Below are 27,454 nucleotides of genomic sequence, written 5' to 3'. Positions count from 1 at the left end.
CAACTTCATTTAGAACAGAGATTGACAAATTACGGCAGCCCCTGGACCAAATCCAGCCTACTGCTTGTTTTTGTAAATAAAGTTTTATTGGCACACACTCCACTCACTCATTTGCATACTGTCTGTGACTGCTTTCACGCAGAGCTGAGGAGTTGTAACAGCAGTGAACAACTAGCTGCTCATAAAGCCTGAGCTATTTACTATCAGGGTCTTTACAGAAAAGTTTTTTGCTGACCCCTAATTTAGATGCTTGAAAATTTTTAGTTTTAAAATTAGATCTAAAAATCACAGCAACAGATTTTTTTTTAGATGTTAAAAATGTGCCTTAGGATTAAAAGAAACACTTTAAACCTGGTCTCTGCCTGTGACTTCTCCCGGCCTGCAATCATCTTTAACAGGCTTTGAGTGTTGGCTAGTTGCTAAGATTCTTGAGCTCGCTATAGTTTCCTTCATAGTCTTTGTTTTCTTTTGTATGTAGACTAGCTTTTCCCTAAACCATGCAATTGAACTACATCATAACAAAGCAAAAACAAATCTTGTCATTAACAGTGACTCCAGAGTCATTTAATAATATAATTTACAAAAACATCAGGTAGAACAATTTAAAAGCAAAAATTTCTTTCAGTTCATTAGGGTTCTCCCACCCCAGGGAGAGAAATTACTTTTTAAAAATCCATTCAAGGGTCGGGGTGAGGGGAGCTATTTGAAATTAGAGCTGGATGAGTCAGATTTTAAAAAATACCACCCAGACCTTTTATTTAATATTAAGTAATTTAATCAAGATACACAGGACTGCACTTGACCCTTATTCACATTGATGTTTTGTCCAGACACCTGCTGATGGGAAATGGTACCAAATCACGTCTCTTCTTTGTTCTGAGAACGCCTTGTTGACATGGCTCCAGCAGAGGCAGGGTCAGGCTGAGAACTAAAGCTCTTCCTATTTTATTGCCATAATTATCCACATTGCACTGTCACTTCCTTACTGGAAACTTCATTTCAACCAATGTGTCAGTCATTATTTAACAGCTCATGATATTCCTGCTCCGCAGAATAGCACAGCAGCTGGTACAAAGTCAAGCCCCAGTCTCTGACAGTGTGATAGACTGCCTCCACAGCGTGGCTTCCCCAATGCTGGGACAATGTGCTGAGTGCCCTGGTTCGTGGTGACTGACCTGGAAGGGAAGGAACAAAGGATGTTTGAACTTCAGAACACAGAAATCCACGGAAAGCCTGTTGAACCTTGACGATATAAGGCCTCTTAAATATGAAACCTATAATCTTCCGTACCTAAGCTGCATTATCCAATGCTGTAAACCCATACAGAATCAGTATCTATCATTTCTGCTCGTGACCCAAGAGGTGTTTGGTGAGGATAAAGACGGGGAAAAGATGGGGGCACCTCTCTTAGTGTGACTGTGCTTTCTGCAGCTGCTGCTGTGGGGCGCCTGTTGAGAACTTTCTGAGACCTGCTGGGTAGAGTGGGGTAAGGGCTGGGACTGAAGCTGTACCTTTAGGCACCGACCATGTAACCATCCACCTTTCACTTGTGTACTGGTTCATACGTGCGAAATAAATCATGCCAACAACGATCAGCTGTTCTGTAAAACTGAGGCTGTATATAAGCAACGAGTCCAGCTTCCTACCTCTGTGGGATCTGGGCTTTTTCCATCTTCCATTAAAACACATTGCTGCATCACTTTATGGGAGCGGCAAAGGGTGAACTGACGATGTTCATGCTAGTTCTGCCACCAGTTTCTGGCTTTCTTGTGATCCTTCCTCTGATCCTGGATATGTGCCAAATTTGACATCATTTTCTAATGTAGTGAAACTTGATAGAACTACTGATGCAGCAGAGTTTGGGTAAGGAGCACTTTCAAGATGATTAAAAATGTGCAATAAAGATTCACATTAAGCATTAGGCAAGAACTGATTTCATAAGTGCCTTGAGGCCTGTCTCATGACCTTTAGCATTCTGTTAGTACTGGTTATTTACATAAAGAAAGAGCTAGCATGTCAAATTTCAGTTGAATTTAGTTTAATAAAAACCAATTTCCAGACAGGCTGACTGTGGTTCCAGGTAAGGTAGAATAGATGCATTTCTCCTTATTCCTCCCAAAAAGTGTAACTAAAATTTCCAAATATAATATATTTATAAAATGAAGATAAGACTCTGAAGGATAGGGAGAACAAGCTGGACTGACTAGGGACCTTGGGGGTTGAGGAACAACACAGGCGTGAGTTGCCTGGGTTTTCTTTTTGCCTCCTCAATATCCTAGGATGGATGCTGAAGAATCCAGCAGGCCAGAAATACCAATGGCCATAGACCATAAAAGTCCCATGAAAAGCCTGTTATCTCTAGCCAAAGGGCAGGGAAAGGGTCAGCCTAGAAAGAACCCAAGCACCTCAAAAAAAAAATCCCCCCTCCTGTCAGCAGAGGCCTAGTGGGAAGCCAGGGCTTCTGGACTACCACCCCCACCTGGCAATAACCAGGTGACGTACCCCTTCTTCTACCAGCACAGTGTCAGTGGAGGCCTGCTAAAATAAATAAAATTCAGAGATTCATAATATATGTTCAAATGTATGCCAAATGTTCAGGATACAATAAAAAAAATCACTTGTCAAACCAAGAACCAGGGAGATTTTGACTTGAATGAGAGAAGACACCTGACAGATGCCAACACTGAAACAACACAGATACTGAAATTATCCAAGAAGGATTTTAAGCTACCATCATAAAAATACTTCAATTAGCAGTTACACACTTGAAGCGAAAAAAAAAATTCCTGGCAAAGAAATATAATACAAAAACGAAAGAGGAACCAAATGGAAAATTTAGAACTGTAAAATACAATAACCAAAATTTTAAAAGCTCGCTGGATGGGCCAAATTGCAGAATACAGATGACAGAGTAAAGAATTAGTGAGTTTGAAAATATAACTATAGAAATTACCCAATCTGAACAAAAGAGAGAAAGTAGAGTGAAAAAAGATGAACAAGGGCATCAGGGACCTGTGGTACTACAGTAAATGATCTAGTGTTCATTTGTTTAAAAATCAGAGTTCCAGAAAGAGGGAAAAGTGATTGAGGCTGAAAAAGTACTTGAATAAATACAGCTAAAAATGTCCCACATTTGGCAAAAGACCTACAGATTCAAGAGGTTGGGTGAACCCCAACAAAACCCCAAAGAAATCTACACCAAGATACAGCATAATCAAATTTCGGGAAAGTAAGGACAAAGAAAAAATCTTGAAAGCAACTAGAGAGAAATGATGCATTACTTATGGAAACAATGATTTGAATGTCAGTGGATTTCATATCTGAAACCATGGAGGCCAGAAGGAAGTGGCATGACATTTTTCAAGAGCTGAAAGAAAACTGTCAACTCAGACTTCTATATTCCATGATAATATCCTTCAGGAATGAATGTGAAATAAAGATATTCTCAGATGAAGGAAACTAAGAGAATTTATTGCCAATAGAACTGCTGTAAAAGAACTGCTAAAGGAAGTTCTTCCAGCAGAAAGGAAAGGATAAAAGAAGGAAACTTGAAACATCATGAATGAAGAAAGAACAGAAAGGATAAAATACAAGTAAATTTAATAGACTATTCTCTTGAGTTTAAAAAATTATGTTTGACAGTTGAGGCAAAAATTATAACATTGTATGATGTAGTTCTCAATATACAGAGAGAAAATATTATAAGAGAATTATAAAGGGCACAGGATAATGGAACCTAAATGGACATAAAGTTTCTACACTTCACTTGAGGTGGTAGTAAAACGTTGAGACCAGTAGGTTGTGATTAGTTACATATGTGTAACCTAAAGAAGCCACTTTTTTGTGCAGCAAAAAAACCATAAACAAAACGAAAAGACAACCAACAGAATGGGAGAAAATATTTGCTAATGATGCAACCAACAAGGGATTAATTTCCAAAATATACAAACAGCTCATACAGCTCAATATCAAAAAAAACACAACCCAATCAAAAAAGGGGCTGAAGATCTAAATAGACATTTCTCCAAAGAAGACATACAGTGGCCAACAGGCACATGAAAAAATGTTCAACATTGCTAATTATTAGAGAAATGCAAATCAAAACTACAATGAGGTATCACCTCACTCTGGTCAGAATGGCCATCATCAAAAAGTCTACAAATAATAAATGCTGGAGAGGGTGTGGAGGAAAAGGAACCCTCCTACCCTGTTGGTAGGAATGTAAATTGGTACAGCCACTACGTGGAACAGTAGGGAGGTTCCTTTAAAAACTAAAAATAGAACTACCATAAGACACAGCAATTCCACTACTGGGCATATACCCAGAGAAAACCATAATTCAAAAAGACACATGCACCCCAATGTTCATTGTAGCACTATTTACAATAGCCAGGACATGGAAGCAACCTAAATGTCCATCGACAGAGGAATGCATAAAGAAGATGTGGTACATATATACAATGGAATATTACTCAGCCATAAAAAGGAATGAAATTGGGCCATTTCTAGAGACATGGATGGACCTAGAGACAGTCATACAGAGTGAAGTAAGTCAGAAAGAGAAAGACAAATATTGTATATTAACACATATGTGCAATCTAGAAAAATGGTATAGAAGATCTTATATGCAAAGCAGAAATAGAGACACAGATGTAGAGAACAAACGCATGGACAGCAAGGGTGGAAAGGGGGGATAGGATGAATTGGGAGATTGGGATTGACATATATACACTACTGATACTATGTATAAAATAGGTAACTAATTAGAACCTACTGTATAGTTCAGGAAACTCTACGCAATGCTCTGTGGTGACCTAAATGGGAAGGAAATCCAAAAAAAGAGGGGATATATGTATACGTATAGCTGATTTACTTTGAGGTACAGTAGAAACTAACACAACATTGTAAAGCAACTATACTCCAATAAAAATTAATTTAAAAAATAGTGTTACATTAAATGAATTAGCTGTTAAAAAAAACAAGTCTACAAATAATAAATGCTGGAGAGGGTGTGGAGAAAAAGAACCCTCCTACCCTGTTGGTGGGAATGTAAATTGGTACAGCCACTATGGAGAACAGTATGGAGGTTCCTTAGAAAACTAAAAATAGAGTTACCATATGATCCTGCAATCCCACTCCTGAGCATATATCTGGAGAAAATTATAATTCAAAAAGATTCATGCACCCCAATGTTTACTGAAGCACTATTTACAATAGCCAAGACATAGAAGCAACCTAAATGTCCATCAACAGATGAATGGATAAAGAAGATGTGGTATATATATATATACATACATATATATATATATATATATATATATACACATACATACATGCAATATTGCTCAGCCATAAAAAAGAATGAACTTATGCCATTTGCAGAAACATGGATGGACATAGAGATTATCATACTAAGTGAAGTAAACCAGACAGAGAAAGACAATTATCATATGATATCACTTATATGTGGAATCTAAAAAAAAAAAAATACAAATGAACTTTTTTACAAAACAGAAATAGACCCACAGACATAGAAAACAAACTTACGGTTACCAAAGGGGAAAGGGGTTGGGGAGGACTAAATTAGGAGGTTGGGATTAACATACATATATATATATGTATCTGAATCACTGTGCTGTACACCTGAAACTAACACAACATTGTAAATCAACTATATTTCAATAAGAAAAGAAGCCAGTAAAACAAGCATACAAAGATATATACTTAAAAACACTGCAAATAAATAAAAATAAAATTCTAATAAACATTCAAGTAATGCATAGGAAGGCACAAAAAGGGAAATAGGAACAAAAAATAGAGGGAGAAACTGAAATCAAGTTTTTAAAATGGCAAGCTTAAGCCCTATAATATCAATAATTAAATATAAATGGTCAAAAAACACAAATACAGTACACAAAAAAGACCAGCAGAATGGTTTTGAAAACATGACCCATCTATATGCTCATATAAAACATATAAAATTCATTTCAGATATGATATAGGTAGGTTGAAAGTAAAAGGATGAAAAAGATAACCATACAAATATTAATCAAAAGAAAGCAAGAGTGGTTATATTAATATCAGATAAAATAGACTTTGGAGCAAAGAAAATTACCAGGGACAATGAAGGACAGTACATAATAGTAAAATGTTCAACCCACCAAGAAGACAATAGCAATCCTAAATGTGTATGTGTATAGCAAACAACAGAACTTAAAATTCCTTTAAGCAAAAACTAAAAGAATAGAAAGGAGAAATAGACATGTCCCCATTTAGTTAGAAACTTCAATACCTCTTTCTCAAAAGTTGATAGAATTACTAGACAGAAAATCAACGATAGAGAACTAAACAACACCATCAACCAAACGTTTGAACTGACATTTATACACCATTCCACCTAATAACAGTAGAAACACATTCTTTTTAAGCATGCGTGGAACATTCCCAACATAAACCATATCCTGGTTCATAAAACAAACCTGAACAAATTTAAAGGAATTGAAATAATAATACAGAATGCATTCTCTAACCCTGATAGAATCAAACTAGAAATCTATAACAAAAAGATAGGAGGAAATTCTCCAGCCTCTTGGAAATTAAAGAACATACTTCTAAATAATCCATGGGAAGTTAGACAACAACAATATATTAAATGAAAATGAAAATGCAACACACCAAAATTTGTGACACACAGCCAAAGGAGTACTGAGAGGGAAATTTATAGTATTAGATGCTTACATTAGAAAAGAGGAATGGTCTCAAATCAGTAATCTAAGCACCTACCTCAAGAAACTGACAAAATTTAGCAAATTGACAAAATTTAACACCCATTCATGATAAAAATTCTCAGCAAACTAGGGATAGAGGACAACTTCCTCAATTTAAAAAATCTACATAAACCAGATGAATGGATAAAGATGTGGCACATATATACAATGGAATATTACTCAGCCATAAAAAGAAATGAAATTTGAGTTATTTGTAGTGAGGTGGATGGACCTAGAGTCTGTACAGAGTGAAGTAAGTCAGAAAGAGAAAAACAAAATACTGTATGCTAACACGTACATATGGAATCTAAAAAGAAAAAAAAATGGTTCTGAAGAACCCAGGGGCAGGACAGGAATAAAGACACAGACGTAGAGAATGGACTTGAGGACACGGGGAGGGGGAAGGGTAAGCTGGGACGAAGTGAGAGAGTGGCATGGACTTATATATACTACCAAATGTAAAATAGATAGCTAGTGGGAAGCAGTCGCAAAGCACAGGGAGATCAGCTGGGTGCTTTGTGACCACTTAGAGGGGTGGGATAGGGAGGGTGGGAGGGAGACGCAAGAGGAAGGAGATATGGGGATATATGTATATGTATATGTATATGTATATGTATATGTATAGCTGATTCACTTTGTTATATAGCAGAAACTAACACACCATTGTAAAGCAATTATACTCCAATAAAGATGTTAAAAAAAAATCTACGTAAACCAACATCTAACCTCATTATTTATGGTGAAAGACTGAATACTTCCCCCTTAAGATCAGGAAGAACACAAAGGTGTCTGCATTTACCATTCTTATTCAACACAGTGCTAGAAGTTCTAGCCAACGAAATAAGGCAAGAAAAAGAAAAGCCATATTGATTGGAAAGAAAGAAAGAAAACAGTCCTTATTTGTGATTATATGATTATGTACATAGAAAATCCCAAGGAATACAAAACAAACTCCTAGAACTAATCAGTGAATTCAGCAGATTTGCAGGCTACAAGATCAATATTAAAAAATCAACTTTATATATACTAGAAATGAACATCTTGAAACCAAATTTAAAAACTCATGCTATTTATAATTGCTCAAATTAAATACTTAGGTATAAATCTAACAAAACAATAAAGGACCTGTATGCCAAAAACTACAAAACACCAATAAAAGAAATCAAACAGTCTAAATCAATAGAGAGATATAACTATGTTCATGGATTGGAAGACTCAAGTAAAGATGTCATTTTTCCCCAAATTGATTTATAGTTTTAACAATATTCCTACCAAATTCTATCAATGCCTTTTATACATACAGAGAAGCTTATTCTAAAATTTATATGGAAAGGCAAAAAAACTAGAATAGCTAAAACCTTTCTGGAAAAGAATAAAGTAGGAATAGTCACTCTATTCAATATTAAGCTACATCTAACGACATTAATCACAACAGTGTGATACTGGTGAGGGACAGGCAGTTCTTAGACATGACATCAAATGCACAACCTACAAAAGAAAAAATGATAAATTGGATTTCATCAAAATTTTAAAACTTCTGCTCTGCAAAAGATCTTGTTAAGAGGATGAAAAGACAAGATACAGTCTGAGAGAAAATATCTGCAACCACATGTCTGACAAAGGGCTTTTATCTAGAATATACCAATCACTCTCAAAATTCAAGAGTAAAAAACAATCCAGTTAGTAAATGGGCAAAACACCTGAACCAACATTTCACCAAAGAGGAGATATGGATGGCAAATAAGCACACAAAAAGATGTTCAACATCACTAGCCACTAGGAAAATGCAAATGAAGACTACAATAACATACCACTTCATACCTATTAGAACAGCTAAGATACAACATAGCAACAATACCAAATGCTGGCAAGGCTGCACCGAAATTTCTCTCTCATACATTGCTGGTGGGAATGTAAAATGGTACAGCCACCCTGAAAAACAGTTTGGTAGTTTCTTATAAAACTAAACATACATATACCACACAAACCGGCAATTCCACTCCTGGGCATTCATCTCAGAGGAATGAAACTTTACATCCACACAAAAACCTATACCCAAATATTCATTGCAGCTTTATTTGTAATAGTCCAAAACTGGAAACAGTCCAAATGCCCTTCTAATGGGTTAATGGTTAAACAAATTGTGGTACATCCATACCATGGAAAACTACTCAGCAATGAAAAGGAATGAATTATTGATACATGCAACAACCTGGATGGATATCCAGAGAATTACGCTCAATGAAAACAGACAATCTCAAAAGGTTATATATTGTATGATTCCATTTGTATAACAATCTTGAAATAACACAGTTACAGAGATGGGGTACAGATTAGTGTTTGCCAGGGAAAGGGGCGGGATGAGGTAGTAGGGTATGTGACTATAAAGGGATAGCACAAGAGAGTTTCTTTTTGCTGATGGAACAGTTCTGTATCTTGATTGTGGTGATGTTTACATATATGTGATAAAATCACACAGATCTATGCACACACATACACACAAAATGAGTGCACGTAAAAACTGTTAAATACTGAATAAGGCCTGTAGATTGTACCAATGTCAATTTCATGGTGTTGATATTGATCTATGTGTAAGATGTGTAACACGTTACCTTTGGGAAAAGCTGGGTGAAGGGTACACTGGACCTCTCTGTACTATTTTTGCAACCTCCCATGAGTCTATAGTTATTTCAAAATAAAAAGTTTTCCTCTGTCACTCTTTCTTTGTACAATGCATTCAGCTCTCCATTTGGGTCATTTTAAAGACTTGAGAACAACTTGGCAGTAACTCAGGGTGGCTTTCTGTCAATAACTAACCAAGTGCTAAATGTTGCCTGATCATATCCCATGTCCTGACAGATGTTTATGGAGATACTATCAGCCCAACCTCTGGACCCATAAGCACCCTTTAAGTCCTTTTATTAAAAACCTTCTTTAAAAAAAATTTTAAAATCGACCTGAAAAGCTGCTTTTCATAAGTCCACATTTTTTTTTTTATCAAATCACCCAGCAGTACAAGGTGGGAGGAGAGGAGAAACAGGTGCCCTCAAAGATCTATTACTGCCTCTGGGGTATTTGAAGAACAATTCTGAAGTCCTGCTAAGCCAGGCTGGGCCCAGGCAGCAACCCCACAAGGCCATTTCTTCACATCAGAAATGGATTCCCGTTCTTCTGGTTTGGTCTCAGTTCCTGAATGTCACCGCACCAGGGCAGGGATGCTCAAATACCTTCCAGTTCTGACTTCACCTCCAAGTAGACCCTACAAAAACTGTCAGTTAATTTCCTCCCATTTTTAATTACTTTTGGTTGTGTTTAAAACATTAACATGTCCATGAATTCTTAGTGTGATGATCCCCCAAATTCTCAAGCTCCTTAGATATAGGATTAAGAATTTAATTAACTCCAGACCCCACTCTTCTTAATACTATGGGGCCTGATTCGTTTGGAGCAATGAAGTATTCAAGTTTGCGTGCATAGTTTAAAATTGAATGCTCAAGTTATCAGCCAGCTACAGTTACCAAGTAGCCAGCTTTGCCCTTTTTACAACTGCTAGATGTTTAACAATGTAGAAGTAAATTTTAAGCTACTAAACTTCTTGGTTAAAATGATTTCCGCTTGTCCAGCGTCTGGGGAGAATGTTTACTACTGCCTGAACCACCTGAAATGGTGTAGACCCTTCTGGTCATTCCGAAGTCAAAACTATTTAAAGACCTATCCTGTATGATAATAGAGAATAGATAATTTTAAAAACTGTCTTGGTGCAATTAATTTCCAGAATTACAGAGATTTCTGTATATTGTTTTGTGAAGCCTGTATAAAAGTTTTTTTTTAATATGTGGCATTGAAGTGTGAAGTCATTCCTTAATGGCTTAATTAATACTCAAATTAATTCACAAATTCACTTGCACTTTTAAAAAATGGATTGTTTACTTAAAGATTCAAAGTCATACTCCCATGAGTTGGGTGTATTTTATCTCCTTTGCTACAGTTCCCCTGAGTACTTAAATGACCAGCCGGGCCCTAACTGCAGCTGGTTGACCTACTAATAGCCTCTCTGCCATCAAAGGGAAACGTCATTCCAGGCTGTGATTGCCTGCAGTTGGCTTGGCTGAGGCTCCCCGGGCGGAATAACCCAGGAAGACACACTCTTAGCATTTTAATCAAACTTTTTTCAACGTCTGAAGCTGGGATGGGGGAGGAGGAAGAATCAACTTCCTGCCGGCTTTCAAGGTTGAGAACAGAAGATTCGGCCAAATGAACTTGCCTCTTTCAGTGGCCTTCCTGGCCCATTTCAAGTCAGATACCGATCCCTGGGCGTCCCCGGTGGCTCTGCGAACCGGCATGGGCACCTCCCTCCCCTCCTTGAATTGCACTTGTAGATTTCTACTAGCCCCTCTTTCCTTCCAGTTTTCTTGGTTTCACCTGTCCCTGCCCACACACTTGTGCCAGGTGAGGCGCCCCAGGTTCCCCACCAGAAGCCACTTCACAGATGCTAAAAGTTGGTGCAGGGACCTGGCACTCTGGCTGCGGGAGCTGAGGTTTCCGGGTATTCAGCGGGTCCTGTTATCTCGGGGGAATTACTTTCCAGCCTATTGTAACAGCCTTCCTCCCGGACCCGCTGCAGAACAAATGGGCCGAGGACAGGCATTAGCCTCCTTTTCAAGGGCGATGTGTTTTGGTGGGAGGGGGGTCATCTCCCAATATCCTACTCTGGAACTGCCCCCTGTGAGTGATGTTATCATCTAAGTTTATGTTAACCTTGGTTAAGCTTTCTTCACCTTCCTGTTTTCACCTCAAATTAGTGAAATGCAGTGCCAAGGAAAACGGAAATAACTGACAAAGTTTGTGACAATGGAGCCATTAAGTTGTCTTTTTTTTTTTTTAAGGGAGCTGCCTAGGGATAATGTTAAAATAATACTTGAAATACCAGAAATGTCAAAGTGCAAGCGTTCCCTCCCTGTGACTCTAAAGCAAAATGGAACAGGAAACATGGAGTTTGCTAATACAACCACACCCCCCAAATAGCCTAGAAATGTACTTGAAGCAGCATACATGTTATAAATCGTTTCCAGACTTTCAATCTGAAAAATTAAGTAGCAGTGGCAGGGGGCACCAGTATCTTTGCATTAGTCAATACTAGTTTCAGTCCTATTTAATACATGAAACAACTCTCCCTTTAGGTGAAAACAGAGACTGAGTTTAAAAGAAAAATAAGGGACTTCCCTGGCCGTCCAGTGGTTAAGACTTCGCCTTCCAATGCAGGGGGTGTGGGTTCGATCCCTGGTCCGGGAGCTAAGATCCCACATGCCTTGCCACTCAAAAACGAAAACATAAAACAGAAGCAATACTGTCACAAATTCAATAAAGACTTTAAAAATGGTCCACATTCAAAGTAATCTTTTAAAAAAAACCCACTAACAAACAAAACTCTTGCCTGGGGAGTAAAGGGAGAAACTCGGGGAAAAGCCACTTGCCTGACCCTGGGCAGCCCATGTCTAGAGTTGAACTGCATCCCCATCCCTCCCTGCCCCCAGTGGGAGAAGAGGACTCACTTCTCTGCTCCGGAATTCAGAATAAAACCTCATTCCGTGGGACTCATTAGTCAAGACCCAGAGTCAGCCAGTGTAAAAACGGAATGGCCATTACATTTCCCCAATAGAAGAGAATAAAATAATAACACGTTTCCAATTTTATCATACCCAGCCCCAGCTAAAAATTTCCTAAATTTTTGAGCTCACTTCAGAACCAAAGGAATGCGCTCCAAACCAGTGTTAATAAAACTTGGAAAGACGTGAGTTTGGCTAGTTGACTTTTGTTTTTTCCTTTCATTGAGCTGCTCCAAGATACAATTTTAATTGGTGTACCTACTTGCTTTTGTGAGAAAAGTCGTTCCCAACTCAAATAAAGGAACGGAATCAGTATTTTGTAATATATATTTGACCGCCCACTTGCAGATGTTTGCCATCTACCAAGTAGGGTTGGCAGGAGTTAGTGAGGGCACAGGGTTGGGAAGCTTGGACCTACCCTTCAGGCAGCCCTTTGGCCTCTACAGGGGGCCAAATGGAGTGGGGGGCACTAGGGCCACTCCCGATCAGCTTCAGGATTCACAGGTTAGGATGGCTAGTCAGGGTACAGAGTTTGTGTGTCACCCCAAGTCTAGCCCATCACTTCTGGTTCTCTCTCCCTGCGGAGCGAGGCACTGTGTCTGTGCCACCCTTTCCTAGCGCTGTGCACAGTCTGGCAGGGATGAAATGGCCCCAAGGCCAAGAGCAGGTTCACGTTCTCACAGGACACTGGCGAGCCGTACACCAGTCTTCTCCTGGGCCTGTAGGATTGCCAGAGATTGCCATACTTAGGGGCAGGACATGGATTTTTCCTGAGCTCAGAATGATTTCTCCTTCCTTTTGACTGCTGAGAAATAAAAATGAATCTAAAAGGCATTCGATAATGCTGGGAGTTTTGTTGGTCTTCGGTAGGGCTGTGTGTTTATTTTTAGCCAACCCTCTCCTTTTTGTAAAATAGTCCCCTTGGCAATTCCCAGCTGGGGGGATGGGGTGGGGGAGGGGAGTGCACAGAAAGACAACAAAGTTTAACTTTGTTGTTGTTTGCAGAACCTGAAAAATGTATTGTTTTCCCTTCTCACATCCCTGTTGGCGATATCCTTTATTACAGGAAGAGACAGCATCTATTTTATTGCTTCTAAAATCTGTATATTTAACATACGCCAGCTCTAGTCTGTTTGAAAGGAAGTTCTATTTTTAAAACATTATCTTGGTTTTAGTATTTTTGGCTTACTGTTCCCATAAGCTCTCCGAGGCAGTAATGAGTCCTTTTTGGTAATGTCTGGTCTCAGTCATGGGGAAAGTGACCCTCAAAGCCCTGGGACATTTTTTCCTTGATGTTCACTTGATCTGTATGTATGTCAGGACTGCTTCAGCCAGCCTCCAGTTGCGCTGTTCATAACTTTCCCCAGTTCATCATCTTTACAAAGGAACTCAGAGTCTCGAGTCCCCACCCGCTCCCCATAGCTTACAAACGCTTCTGTAATGTTCTACTTCAGCCTTTCAGTTAGGCTGGTTTCTGTTTCCAGCCTGCTGGTTACTGTGACCAAACCATCTTAATCACACAAGATTAATCTGTCCAAGCTGGCCCTCTAAGCGTTTGGATTTCAGGCCAGATTTGAGGCTTCTTGCTGGCAGGGCCCAGAGACTGCCCTGGATTCTCACAACTCTCCCTGTGCCTTCGGGGCTCCTTCTAACACCTCTGCCTGAAGGTAACACTTAAAAGAAAGGGCTTCCATTCCACGAGTGAAAAACACGAGTCTACCTCAGTGGCTATTTTTAGAATGTGACTCTACAGCCAAGCCCCCTGCTGCATCCATTTCAGGGGAGGAGAAATTTGTTCACTGCGGTCATCATTGAAGTCAAACGTGGTGGTCGTCTTCCACCACCCCTTAACCCCCCAGATTTCAAAACATTCACTGCCAGCTGCCGTTCCAATGTCTTCTCAGCATCCAGCGGACTGACGGCCTCTGGCTTGGTGCCTGTGGGCTGGAGCAGGGCTGAAGGCTTCCCATTCCCATGAAGACATCACTGAGCTCAGCAACTTTGCTCCGACTGAAACTGCTTCCTGTTCAACTCCCCAATAGTTCTCCACTTCCCTGTGTTCTTGAACTTGGGCCAGAGCTGTTTCTTAGTCCCTACTGTTCTTATTTTATACTGCACCTGAGCAGAAATGGTTCTTTCAATAGAGCAAGTTCCTCGGGTTCCATTACGAAGTGAGAGGATGAGGGGCCAGGAGACCTCACAGAGACAGAGGTTCATTTATTCGTCACCTTGTTCGACTGGACACACAAAAGCAAGGCCCGTTTAGCTTTTTTCAGTTTCAGTCTTTTCTGTGCTGCTTAGACAGAGAGCAGGCTGAGAAAAGGCATACTGAGGAATTTTAAGCCAGCTGCTTATAAATGTTTTTTAAAAGCATCACTCCCAATTATTTATATTACATTTGTATTCATGGGAAACAAATCCCTGCCCAGACTACAAAAGCCTCTTTGAAAATCCTCTGAATCCTGCCTCAACAACTGCAAATGGGCACTTCTGCCCTCCACCCCCGCCCCCCCCCCAATAAAGAAGGCTCTCAGGAGTAGAGAGAAACTGTATAGAGTTCAACCTCATTTAAAATCAGCCTCAGTTCCCCACTGATAGTGTCCCGAAATAGCTGAAGTTCAAGTCACTAGGTACAATCCCCTGCAGCAGTAGCAGGAGAAGTTCAGCTTAATAAGAAGCTTGCTACAACCTGATGTCCTGTGTAAGTGTGGTTTTATAAAGGGATGACCACTTTGATTTCAAGATGTGTCCAGTCCTTCAAAAGAACCACAGAAGGGACACTTTGCAAACCCAGGTGCGTCGAAGAAGGACTAAGGAATGAATTTCATCTCGGCATCTGGTTATCACAACCTGAGTTGGGAGGCATTTATTCACCGCCTGAGATGAACTGTAGGGTCAGAGAGGGCCAGGGCGCTGGGAGAAAGGGTTTTCCACCTATCACACTAGCCATGTTGAAAAAAAAAATAGATAAAATGCTTGTTGTTGAAAGTCTAGGAAGCAGACACTCCAAGAAACAGCTGGTGGGGGCAGATGTTGGTGCAACGTTGAACAACTTAACCTCTCAAAATGTAAAAAAGCCTGTATACATTTTGCTCTATACCGTCACCCTACTACAGAAATTTTTCTTACAGATGTACTTACATGTATGCAAAAGATGCTATTAAAAATGCAGCAATGAAGTGTTGGGACTAGGAACTGGTTAAATATGTTACAATACATTCCTACAATGAAATACTAGACAGTCACTGAAAAGAAGACGATATAGGAACTTTTCGTCTTTTTAGGTTTCATTAGTTTTATCTCTGTAACCTTTAAATCATACCTCACAAATTAGATTTCGTCACAACTGGATTTAGAGAAAGCAGAGGACTCGAGTAAACTATTTTCTGAAACACTGACACAAAAAAGGGAAGGGAAGAATTACTTAGAAAAGATTCTTCACAAAAGACCATCAGAAAAATCCCTAAACAAAAGCTAAATACTTAATTATTAAGTTTAATGCTAATCGGTAAAGGATTTTAAATCAATTCGCTGGCATTAAGTTTCTTGTTTAAGTCCACAAATCTTTCTCTAAACATTACTGACCCTTTGCCAAAGGATAAATGGATGAACTGAGCAGTACCTTATGACATAGCTAGCTGTGGGAACATTCCATAAAAAATGGAAAATAATTTTGTAAGAACACAATGGCAACAGTCAGCAGCCAATATTCTCAGAGTTTCCAATTACCAAAAGCATATACAATTTTAGTCTAGAAAAGTAAGTCAATTTTATAAAATTAAGCTTTTTAGATTGAAAAGCATGCCGCTTTAGGGAAATCCCCGGTGGTCCAGTGGTTAAGACTCTGCGCTTCCACTGCAGGGGGCCCAGGTTCGATCCTCGGTGGGGGAATTAAGATCCCGCAAGCCGTGCAGCCAAAAAAAAAAAAAAAAGCATCCCACTTTAACTGGCACAAAGATACTGAAAAATAGTCCCTAAAATTCTCACTAAACAATTTATAGAACGAAAAATATGCCCTTATAGTTATTAAATGTAGTCAGTACTGGGACTCTTCAAAAACAGGTGATAGGGCTTCCCTGGTGGCGCAGTGGTTAAGAATCTGCCTGCCAATGCAGGGGACACGGGTGCGAGCCCTGGTCTGGGAAGATCCCACATGACGTGGAGCAACGAAGCCCGTGCACCACAACTACTGAGTCTGCGCTCTCGAGCCCACGAGCCACAACTACTGAAGCCCATGTGCCACAACTACTGAAGCCCGTGCGCCTAGAGCCCGTGCTCCGCAACAAGAGAAGCCATCGCAACAAGAAGCCTGCGCACCGCAACGAAGAGTAGACCCCCGCTCGCCGCAACTAGAGAAAGCCCACGCGCAGCGACAAAGACCCAACTTAGCCAAAAATAAATAAATTTATTTATTTATTTTAAAAAAAAACAGGTGATATACATGCCCTCAGCTGCTGGCCAGGGACTGGTAGATGGGTGGCTGAGAGCGGTGAACGTGCCCCACGGCCATGTTCTCTCCACAACACAACTTCAAGTACTTATCCAAGATAGTGATTACCTCATCATTTAGAATCTGGGACTTGCGAATTCGAATTCTCTCCACCATCTTCTTCAAAGGCACGGTTTTGATAACCTCATCTTTGCCATCATGTTTCTGGACTTTAAGTAGATGATAGCAGAAATCCAGTACAACAAAGTGCCCCTCCCTGTCACCCAAGAATTGTGGGAATGTGAATTGGTGCAGCCACTATGGAAGATGGGATGGAAGTGCCTCAAAAAGTTAAACACAGAACCATCATATGATCTAGCAATCCCACTGCTGGGTATTTATCCAAAGGAAATGAAAACACTAACTCAAAAAGATATCTGTACTCCCATGGTCACTGCAGCATTAGTTACAATAGCCAAGATATGGAAATGCCCTATGTGTTCATCAGTGGATGAATGGATAAAGCAAATGTGGTATATACGTGTACAAGGGACTATTATTCAGCCATAAAAAAAGAATGAAATATCACCACTTGTGACAACATGGATGGACCCTGAGGACATTATGCTAAGTGAAATAAGTCAGAAAGACAAATACTGTATGATGTCACTTATATGTGGAATCTAGCCCTCCGCCCCCCACCCCAAAACCCATGAACTCGCAGATGCAAAGAACAGACTGGTGGTTGCCAGAGGCACTGGGTGTGGGGTTGAAATGGGTGAAGGGGTCAAAAGGTATAAACTCCCAGTTATAAAATAAATACGTCAGGGAGATGTAATGTACAGCATGGCGGCTACAGTTAATAATGCCATGTGTGTGTGTGTGTGTGTGTGTGTGTGTGTGTGTGTGTGTGTGTGTGTGTGTATTATTTATTTATTTTTTTGGCCGTGCCGCATGGCTTGTGGGATCTCAGTTCCTCAACCAGGGATCAAACCCGGGCCCTCAGCAGTGAGAGCACGGAGTCCTAACCACTGGACTGCCAGGGAATTCCCATATATTTTAAAGTTATTAAGAAAGTGGATCTTAAAATTTCTCATCATAAGAAAAAAAACTACATAACTTTGTGTGGTGATGGATAGTCACTAGACTAACTGTGGAGATCTTCTGCAATATATACAAAGAGTGAACCATTACGTTGTATGCCTGAAACTAATATAATGTTATGTCAGATCTCGATTTTAAAATTTTAAGGAATTAAAAATAAAAAGATTTAAGTACAAAAAGCCGACATACTTCTGTTTGAATTTCCATGAAATATTTCTAGACATATATCACAAGAAACGTAGTGGTTACTTCTATGAAGTGAGCCTGGCAGGTATTTTATATCCTCCTAAACTGTTGAACTCTTTTTTCGCCATGTGCTTATATTATTCCTAAAAAATTTTTAACACTAGTTTCAAAATAGAGAGCACCTGATTTTAATCCTCTGGCTGTGTTATCCTTAGCAATTACCCAACTTCGCTGAGCTTGTTTCACCATCCATACGATGGGGATACTATGTACCTCATAAAGCTAAGATGAGGACTAACTCGGACAACATGCAGTAAGCTAGTAACACAGTACACAAAATAGGCACTCAATAAATGTCACACACACCCCCACTTAGTGCCAAGAAAATTTGTAAATCCTCTTAAATCAACCTCGTCTTCTTATTGGTAAGAACACTAAAGCCAAAATGGTTTAGGGACTTGCCAAGGTCAATCATGTAGTAACCAGGAAAGCCAGGCTCTGATGCCTGGGTTCCTGTACCCTAATATAAAAACTGATTTCATATGAGCCAAGGAATGACTCTGCTACTACTCTATGGCCACACCTCAGTTCGCAGGACCAGCCTCCTCCCCTGCTTCACTCGCCACATTTGATGAGCCTTGATTTTTCCTAAACACTAAATCCACCATCAACTGAGGGGGTCCTGCCTGGGAAGGCAGTCCCAAGGGGGAGCTCCAAGAATGTCTTGGTCAAAGGCAGCACTAACCTCACAAGGGGGCAATAAGAATTTGGATGTGGGTGTGTTTTTAAAAATTGCTCGCACCTTACTGCATCCCTGCCACTCAAATACCTGTCTATATGTACACACACACACACACACACACCATCCTAACTTCTAGCCCTCCGGCTTGAACACAATACCTACATTGATTTACAATTAGGAATTTTTTTTTTAACATCTTTATTCGAGTATAATTGCTTTACAATGGTGTGTTAGTTTCTGCTTTATAACAAAGTGAATCAACTATACATATACATACATCCCCATATCTCCTCCCTCTTGCGTCTCCCTCCCACCCTCCCTATCCCACCCCTCTAGGTGGTCACAAAGCACCGAGCTGATCTCCCTGTGCTATGCGGCTGCTTCCCACTAGCTATCTATTTACATTTGGTAGTGTATATATGTCCATGCTACTCTCTCACTTCGTCCCAGCTTACCCTTCCCCCTCCCCGTGTCCTCAAGTCCATTCTCTACAACTGTGTCTTTATTCCTGTCTTGCCCCTAGGTTCTTCAGAACCATTTTTTTAGATTCCATATATATGTGTTAGCATACGGTATTTGTTTTTCCCTTTCTGACTTACTTCACTCTGTATGAGTCTCTACGTCCATCCACCTCGCTACAAATAACACAATTTCGTTTCTTTATATGGCTGAGTAATATTCCATTGTATATATGTGCCACATCTTCTTTATCCATTCATCTGTTGATGGACACTTAGGTTGCTTCCATGTGCTGACTATTGTAAATACAGCTGCAATGAACATTGTGGTCCATGACTCTTTTTGAATTATGGTTTTCTCAGGGTATATGCCCAGTAGTGGGATTGCTGGGTCGTATGGTAGTTCTATTTTTAGTTTTTTAAGGAACCTCCATACTGTTCTCCATAGTGGCTGTATCAATTTACATTCCCACCAACAGTGCAAGAGGGTTCCCTTTTCTCCACACCCTCTCCAGCATTTATTGTTTGTAGATTTTTTGATGATGGCCATTCTGACTGGTGTGAGATGATACCTCATTGTAGTTTTGATTTGCGTTTCTCTAATGATTAGTGATGTTGAGCATCCTTTCATGTGTTTGTTGGCAATCTGTATATCTTCTTTGGAGAAATGTCTATTTAGGTCTTCTGCCCATTTTTGGATTGGGTTGTTTGTTTTTTTGATATTGAGCTGCATAAGCTGCTTGTAAATTTTGAAGATTAATCCTTTGTCAGTTGCTTCATTTGCAAATATTTTCTCCCATTCTGAGGGTTGTCTTTTCGTCTTGTTTATGGTTTCCTTTGCTGTGCAAAAGCTTTGAAGTTTCATTAGGTCCAATTTGTTTATTTTTGTTTTTATTTCCATTTCTCTAGGAGGTGGGTCAAAAAGGATCTTGCTGTGATTTATGTCATAGAGTGTTCTGCCTACATTTTCCTCTAAGAGTTTTATAGTGTCCGGCCTTACATTTAGGTCTTTAATCCATTTTGAGTTTATTTTTGTGCATGGTGTTAGGGAGTGTTCTAGTTTCATTCTTTTACTACAATTAGGAATTTGAACAAATTTTGTTGAATGAGAAATTCTAGGTAGGAACAATGTTTAACAAATGCCTGTTCTTTAGCAGTACCGACTGCTGTTTAAGCAAGAGATTTCCCTTTCAGTAATTTTTATACGTAAGCCATTTGGCTTTACTAAAACGGAATGACTTTCAAAATGCTTTGTTAGGGATTTGGTGATGGCTGCTCATTTCTTTTTGTTTGGATGATTTCCTTAGAAAGAACGCTTTCTGATTGTTGGGGTTTCGGTTACAGTGTGCTTACCTCCCTTCCTAATTTCATTCAAAGGGTCCATCTATCTCGTGAAGAACAAAGACCAAGATGTCTTAAATGCCTAATGAAACGAAATCTTGGGTCCTACCAAGGGCAGAGGTCAAACGGATACATGCTGAAAAGGATAGGACAGCACATGAGTCTGTTCGGAATGGTAGTGGATAGTGCACCATGATGGATTATAGATAAGGAGATACAGACAACAAAGCATTTGAAGGAATGTGAGAGCGTGATAAATGGAGCCGTGAATAATTTAAGACGTTTCCACATTAACACCCTACAGCTGCTTGGTATTTCACAGCTCCAAGTTCTTTTACATAAATGACTGTGGCAGACAGTTCGCTGCTCATCAACTTTAGTCCGCATCCTCATCTTGTTCCAGTGGCAAGGGCTCAGCCCAGGGGATGAAGCATGACTGGTCCAAGTAGGTGGCTCTCAACTTTGGCTGCACTATACAATCCCCTGGGGGATTATACAGTAATTATATAACTGGATCCCACCCCAGACCAATTAAATCAGAATCTCTGAGGATGGAGTTTTTTTAATATTGACATTAAAAAAAAAACACACAAAAGCTCCTCAGGTGAATGTAATGTTCAGCCAGGGCTGAGAACCCACTGGTCTAAGCTAATCATGACAACCCCCTTCCCTTTCACCAATTACTGGGCTACAGCAGAACACGTGACCCAGTTCTAGCCAGTGAGACATAAAAGGAAGTCGAGTGGGGTAGGGGGTTCTGGGGATGGTTTTATAACCAGATTGGAGGAAAGACAGATACATGAGGGAAAACGCTACCCCTTAGTAACCACCTTCCTTCCTTTTTTTTTTTTTTTTAAATATTTATTTATTTATTTATTTATTTTTCGGTGTGTTGGGTCTTCGTTACTGTGCGAGGGCTTTCTCTAGTTGCTGCAAGCGGGGACCACTCTTCATCGCGGTGCGCGGGCCTCTCACTGTCGCGGCCTCTCTTGTTGCGGAGCACAGGCTCCAGACGCGCAGGCTCAGTAGTTGTGGCTCACGGGCCCATTTGCTCCGTGGCATGTGGGATCTTCCCAGGCCAGGGCTCGAACCCGTGTCCCCTGCATTGGCAGGCAGATTCTCAACCACTGTGCCACCAGGGAAGCCCCCACCTTCCTTCCTTTCTGCATTTTCACAGCCCTGTGTGGTTGGGTGAGGAAGTGATGCTTCTTGCTGAGGCTACCATCTTGTGACAGTGGGAAGATAAGTTGGTGAACGAAAGCCAAGAAGATGGAAAAGACGGAAAGGGCCTGGGTCCTTGGTGACTTGGTTTGGTGCTGCGGTCCCCACCCAGCCCTGAAAAAAAAGCGCACTGACTCCCTCCCTGCCAAATCCTGGCTGTCAGGTCTGGAGCATCCAGAAGTCCCTCAGGTTAATTCACGTGCAGTCCCTCTTCACTGCTGAGCCAAGGGTGCCCCAAGGGTGCTCAGGTGCCCCAAGCGAAGGACAGCCATGAGGAGGACGGCTATAGAGTCAGGGGCTCTCCCGTGTAGGTGCTGTTGGCAGCGCTCAGGGATATTTTATTGGTTTGTTCAGTGTTAGTAATAAAGCTAAGTGTCGTTCTCACCCTAGACTAGCCACTAAGCCTGGCTGCGGTGCCAAAAGGGCGCCAGGGGATGGTAAAGGGGGGGGGCAGGTGAGGGTGTGTTATAATGGAGAGATTCTGAGCTCTGGGGTCTAATACCAGTGCTGCATGACACTCAGTTCAGCAGCCCAGCAGCCCAGCAGCCCAGGTGTGACTTTGGGCAAGGTACCTGACTTCTCTGAGTCTCTGATTTCTCATCTGTAAAACTGATAATATGTCATGATGAAAGAAATGTTCACATATGGAGGTACGGGGAAGTCATTCTGGCTTATACATGATTTAACCCGAATGTGATGCCAGCTAAAACAGCCTGTTTGTAGCCTATCAAACGTACATGGTACTTCTACTTTACTTATTAAAGAAAAGGGCGCATTGACCACAAGTAAAGAATGTCTGTGTTAAAAATAAAGATTAAATGCCTTCCTTCCTGGGATGCCAATGCTGGTACTCCTTCGATGATAAGACTCACTCTCCAGGTGCTGAGGACATACTGGCTCGCGGTGTACGTGCTGATCTGTTTTGTTTGTTTGTTTTTGGAAACCTTGAAGGAACGGATCCCTGAGTTGCTTAGTGTTCTTTGTTCTGACAAGATGTAAAACTGGTCTGAAAACCAAGCTTCTCTGGAGCAGCTGCTCACAGTCATCTGACTGTCTTCCTGTCTTCGGGGCTATAGTCTTCAGTTTGGCTCAGATAAAACTCTTTTCTATTCTTATTATAGATTGTTTATTGATTATTTTCATCGACAGTCACAGTAATGATATATCCACAATGCCTAACTCAATGCATGGCACCTGAGGATCCACCCCCTTCCCATTCCTAGAGTGGAGTGTGACAGACTTTTGAAAACTCATCAGTTGGTTGGTAACATTATCTTTCTCGGAACCAGGAATACAAGCATTTTGATAAATCCACTGGTTGGTGGTGACATGGTAAGTGCCCGATAATTCCAGCAGAAATGTGGGAGGAAGAGCTCAGTCACCAGAGTTTGAAAGAGCCTAAAGCTTGTTCCCAGATGTCCCTGCAGCCCTGCAAAGGAAGCCCCATCGGCTCTTCCAAACAGCAGCACCGATGTCTGGCCCCATAGTCACTGTCACGTGCACAGACTCTAACCTCCTATTGGATGAAGACTGTGTCCTCTAACCCTCCTCTCTATTCATTTTCTTACCTCACCCCAGTCAGTGCCAAATGTTAGTAAAAATGAAAAAAAAAAAAAGAGTCAAAGTTTCTGGGAGATTGTCAGTTCTTAAAACCATAAAATGCTGCAGCCATTTGTCCTCGAGAGGCGTTCCCTCAGACCGGTGAAGGAGGGTTGGAGACCCATTATGTTACATCTGTAAATACAGGATTAGCAGATGAAAGGATGTTTTTGTTAAAATGTGACAAGTCACCCTGTGCCTTTTACCTTCACTCTGGAAATCAGGAAAGAGCACAGACTTCCTCAGCAATTACAGAAACTGACTAAGAAAACCACTTGATCACTAGGAGAAAAATCAGCTTCCGAAATCACTCTGAAACCCTGGCTCTATTCACAACAACAAAATCCATCTTCATTAACGTCTTCAACTTTGTCCTCAGAGCTTCATCTCAGAGGAATACTGAATTACACTATAAACTAATGAATGGAAACTTAAGTCATTTCCGCCCACCCAGCACTGCTTTTCCTCCTCTGGACTGCACAGTGCAGAGAGCTGCACTCTTCCAGCTCACACAAAGTTTGGGAAATCGCATTCCCATGCCACTAACTAGACTCCTGAGGTCAACATCACGTAGAACAAACTTCCCTCATCCCAACGAACAGGCCATAGACTGACCCAGACACTGAACACATTTTGAGATCATTTAAGCCCCATTTTGGCATCTTAGGATATCTTAGGATATATGCTTTACAGAGAAAGAAAAAAAATGGGGGGGGGGCGGAAAGGGAATGTCTATTCACAAAGCTCCTTCAGCAGTCACAGCCAAAGCTGCTACTGCCAATCCAAGGTTCCATCTCTCAAGCGGATGGGGCAGAGTGAGGGAAGCCCAGCCCTGAGGTTCTGTCCGCCCTAGAGGAAGCAGACCAGGCAGCTTTTGTGACCTGATGTGAACGGAATATGGTCAAATATCCTGGGAGCGCCAGCCACTGGGGCCGGGGGTGGGAGGTGGAGGGAGCCACCCCTCGAGCCAGGGGAAATCAAAGTCCATTCCACGCCAGTATACCAGAGCCTGAGGCACACACATGTGCAAAAGCTGTTGCAAGAGAGGCCTATGACTGTATGTTTGGTAAATCCGAAAGAAAGCCTCGGAGTCTGCACGTCAGAGAGGCAGAGGCAAAGAAATATGAAACAGATTAGGGGTAGGTAGGATAAGAGTAAATAACTTTCCCCCAAATTTTGCTTTTGGTTTTCCCTGTGCCTGCAAACACTGTTGCAAAAGGTTTCCCCACAGGACCTAGTGGCATCAAGATAAAATCATAATCATGGACCTCATATGGTCCCCGAAATCCTGTACTTTTCATGTCAATTCCCAGTCTCAAGTTTCATTGTGACTTTCAAACTTTCTCTACTCTGCTCAGACCCGTGATATCCCTCTTCCCTCTCCTTCCCCCATTCCTCATTCTCCACAGACGATCCTACCTTTTACTTCATAGGGGAAACGTAGTGCGGAGACCTGCGTTCCGCCTTAGCCATAATTAACCTCTCGCTTCTCTGGGTCTTCCTCTGAGAAGGCAGGGGGCTATGCTAGAGATCCCAATGACTCTCCCAAATGCTCCCAGCTGGACTTCCCCTACCGCTCAGATCTATTTTCATCGGGTGAGATCTGAGACGGCATCCCTCCCCTCCCCCTGAAGGCTGATCCAAGCTCCCCAAGACCCTTTCCTGACCCTACCCTGCCGGGGGCCACCTTACCCGGATCCGTCCCGGGGGCGCGGGAGCGGGGCTACGTGGCGCCGTCGGCCTCCGTCTCCGGCGGGGTCTCCTCGTCCTCGGCCGGCTCGGCGTTGCCGTCTTCCCAGCTGCGAGGGTAAGCCAGCAGGCGCATGGCTGGGGCGCATGCGGTCTCCACCTGACGCACCTGCTCTCGGCTCAGGCGCTCGCGCCAGGCGTGCACGGCCTCGCGGGCATCGCGCGCCGACAGGTGGAAGGGCCGGTCCGCGCCGTAGGCCGCGCCGCGCGTCATGTTGAGCGCGAAGGCGTCGAGCGCGGCGAGCGCGCGCAACCCGGCGAAGCGCTGCAGGCGGCGCAGCTGGGCGCGCGGCTGCCGCACCAGGTCCTCGTAGCGCAGCCTCAGGTAGCGGCGCCGTAGCCAGGCTGGCGCGCCGCGCGCGAACAGCAGGTCGCGCAGCCAGGCTTCGCAGATCACCTCGAGCGCCCCGGTCAGGAAGAAGTCGGCGCGCGGGGCGGCTGGCAGTGCGCGGGACGGGCCCCCGGGTCGAGCGCCCATGCCGTGCGCCAGCAGCACGCGGTGGAAGCGGTCGCCCCTCTGGCGGGTGCGCAGCACTTGGATGCTCTCGCGCAGCAGCCCCTGCCGAGACTTGAGGCGCGAGTTGTGCACGGCCCGCGGGTCGCGGAAAAGCTGCACCACCTTCAGGTTGAGGCCGGGGTCGCGCAGCAGGGGCACCAGCACGCCCAGGTCGAGGAGGCGCACGTCCTTGATGACCACCACCGGATACTTGCGGCACTCGGCCTCCAGGGCGCGGAGAGCCACGGGTGGGCAGCTGCGCTCGCAGGCGGTGTCCTCGACGAGGCCGACCTCGGCGCGGGCCCGGGGCGCGCCGGGGCACAGCGGCGGCGAACAGATGACCTTGTTGGTCCGCCAGCGAAAGAGGGCGGCCGTGGTGAGATTGGCCGCGTCCGGGGCGCGCGCGGCGGAATCCCCCGGCGGCGCGTACAGCTGCAGCACCGAGAAGTCGCAGCGGAAGAGCGAGCGCAGCATGTCGCGCAGCGCGCCCTGCAAGCTCTCGGCGTCGCCCGGATACAGCGCCTGCCACAGATGCCACATGGGCTCGTACAAGTAGAAAACGTCCGGGTGCTGGTTAAAGAGCTCGCCCAGGAACGACGAGCCCGTGCGCCAGGTGGCGTGCACATAGATGTGCTGCTTTTCGCGAGACGCCGCCTCCCCGACGGCGCCGTTGAGGTTGCCCCGGGACCTGGGGGACCGGCCCGCGTCCTCCTCCGCGGCGGGCCGCGCCTCCGCGCCCTGCTCGCGCTCGCCCGCCGCCGCCGCCTCCAGGCTCCACACTCCCAGGCTGCGCTGCAGGCCCGGGCAGTGCCCAGCGCCCTTGTCCCCTTCGCGGCCGCCGTCCAGGACAGAGGGGACGAGCAGCAGCACCAGCGTGTACAGCACCAACAGCAGCGCGAACTTGCAGTACTCTCGGCGCCGCCGCCGCCGCCGGCCCTTCATCGTTCACGGAACCCCTCCAGAGCGGGTGGGGCGCCCTTCCTCTCCCTTTCCTCGGAAATCCCGTCCCGAGTGCGCTCCTCCGGCCTCTTGGGGCCCCTCTGCGCCGGGAGGAGCGGAGTCACCGGGGCTGTGCACCCACAAGGGAAACTCTGGAGGCGGTGGTGCTAGTGGCGAATCCCCTGCCCTCTCCAGGCTCCGCGCTAGAGAGCCGCCTATTGGCCGGCTAGGCAGCGACCCGCCCCGCCTTCCACCCCGCAGCCTCTCCCCGCCTCTCTACCCGCCGGGGTTCGTCCAGGGCTCTGCCAGATCTGGGAGGGGTTGCCGCGGGGTGGGGGACGCCGGCTGGGAAGCACGGAGCCAGACCCCACCTTTCCCCAACCCCTCCGTGATGAAGTCAAGTCTTCATGAATTGAGTGCAGGCAAGGGAGGGGCTCGTGTGTACAGAATGTACCCAGTGACAGGAGGTGGACCCCACCCGGAGAACTCCACTGTCTCTCCTGTTTTATGTCCCCTGCTTGGCCATCTCTGTCGTAAGCAGACTCGCCTCCACACTATCTAGAATGGGGCCCCTGGTCAGTATCTACATCCAGCGCCCCCGTCAGCCCCCGGGGTGGGTGTTACTGAGTTCTGGATGGGAGCACTTCTCCACTAGCATAAAGATGCAGATTGCATAGTGCATCGTGGTCCAGAGGAATTGGAAGCACAACTGCGTTCACGCAGAGCATTTAATTGTTAAGGTGTAGCCTTTGCGGAAATTTAAGTGTTGTCTTCCTAGGGTTTTGCCCGCTGAGGGCCATGCACGTTTTACAGACAC

The 27,454-nt window shown here is 43.4% G+C and overlaps 1 protein-coding gene across 2 annotated transcripts; it reads right to left on the bottom strand.

The window, feature by feature from the left end:
• Position 1: 1 nt before the first annotated feature.
• CHST7 (carbohydrate sulfotransferase 7) lies at positions 2-26,768 on the bottom strand. Of its 2 annotated transcripts, XR_014239762.1 has the most exons (3): positions 25,146-26,768; positions 21,785-23,588; positions 19,021-21,463 (listed from the first exon to the last, which is right to left on the bottom strand). XR_014239762.1 is itself a non-coding variant. In XM_082378202.1 (2 exons), exon 1 carries the CDS (start codon positions 26,638-26,640, stop codon positions 25,177-25,179), a length of 1,464 nt encoding a protein of 487 aa, XP_082234328.1. In that variant the 5' UTR covers positions 26,641-26,768; the 3' UTR covers positions 2-1,175; positions 25,146-25,176. The 2 variants fall into 2 exon arrangements, 1 of the variants encoding a protein (XP_082234328.1); XM_082378202.1 differs by lacking the exons at positions 19,021-21,463; positions 21,785-23,588 and adding an exon at positions 2-1,175.
• Positions 26,769-27,454: the final 686 nt, after the last annotated feature.

The sequence above is a fragment of the Balaenoptera borealis genome (assembly GCF_965194805.1).
Source record: "Balaenoptera borealis genome assembly, chromosome: X".
Classification (NCBI taxonomy): domain Eukaryota; kingdom Metazoa; phylum Chordata; class Mammalia; order Artiodactyla; family Balaenopteridae; genus Balaenoptera; species Balaenoptera borealis.
Note: the sequence above shows the minus strand (reverse complement) of the source record. Positions and strands in the feature narration are given on the sequence as shown.

Coding starts and splice junctions, on each gene's coding strand:
- CHST7 (XM_082378202.1), bottom strand. CDS start 26,640: ATGAAGGGCCGGCGGCGGCGGCGGCGCCGAGAGTACTGCAAGTTCGCG.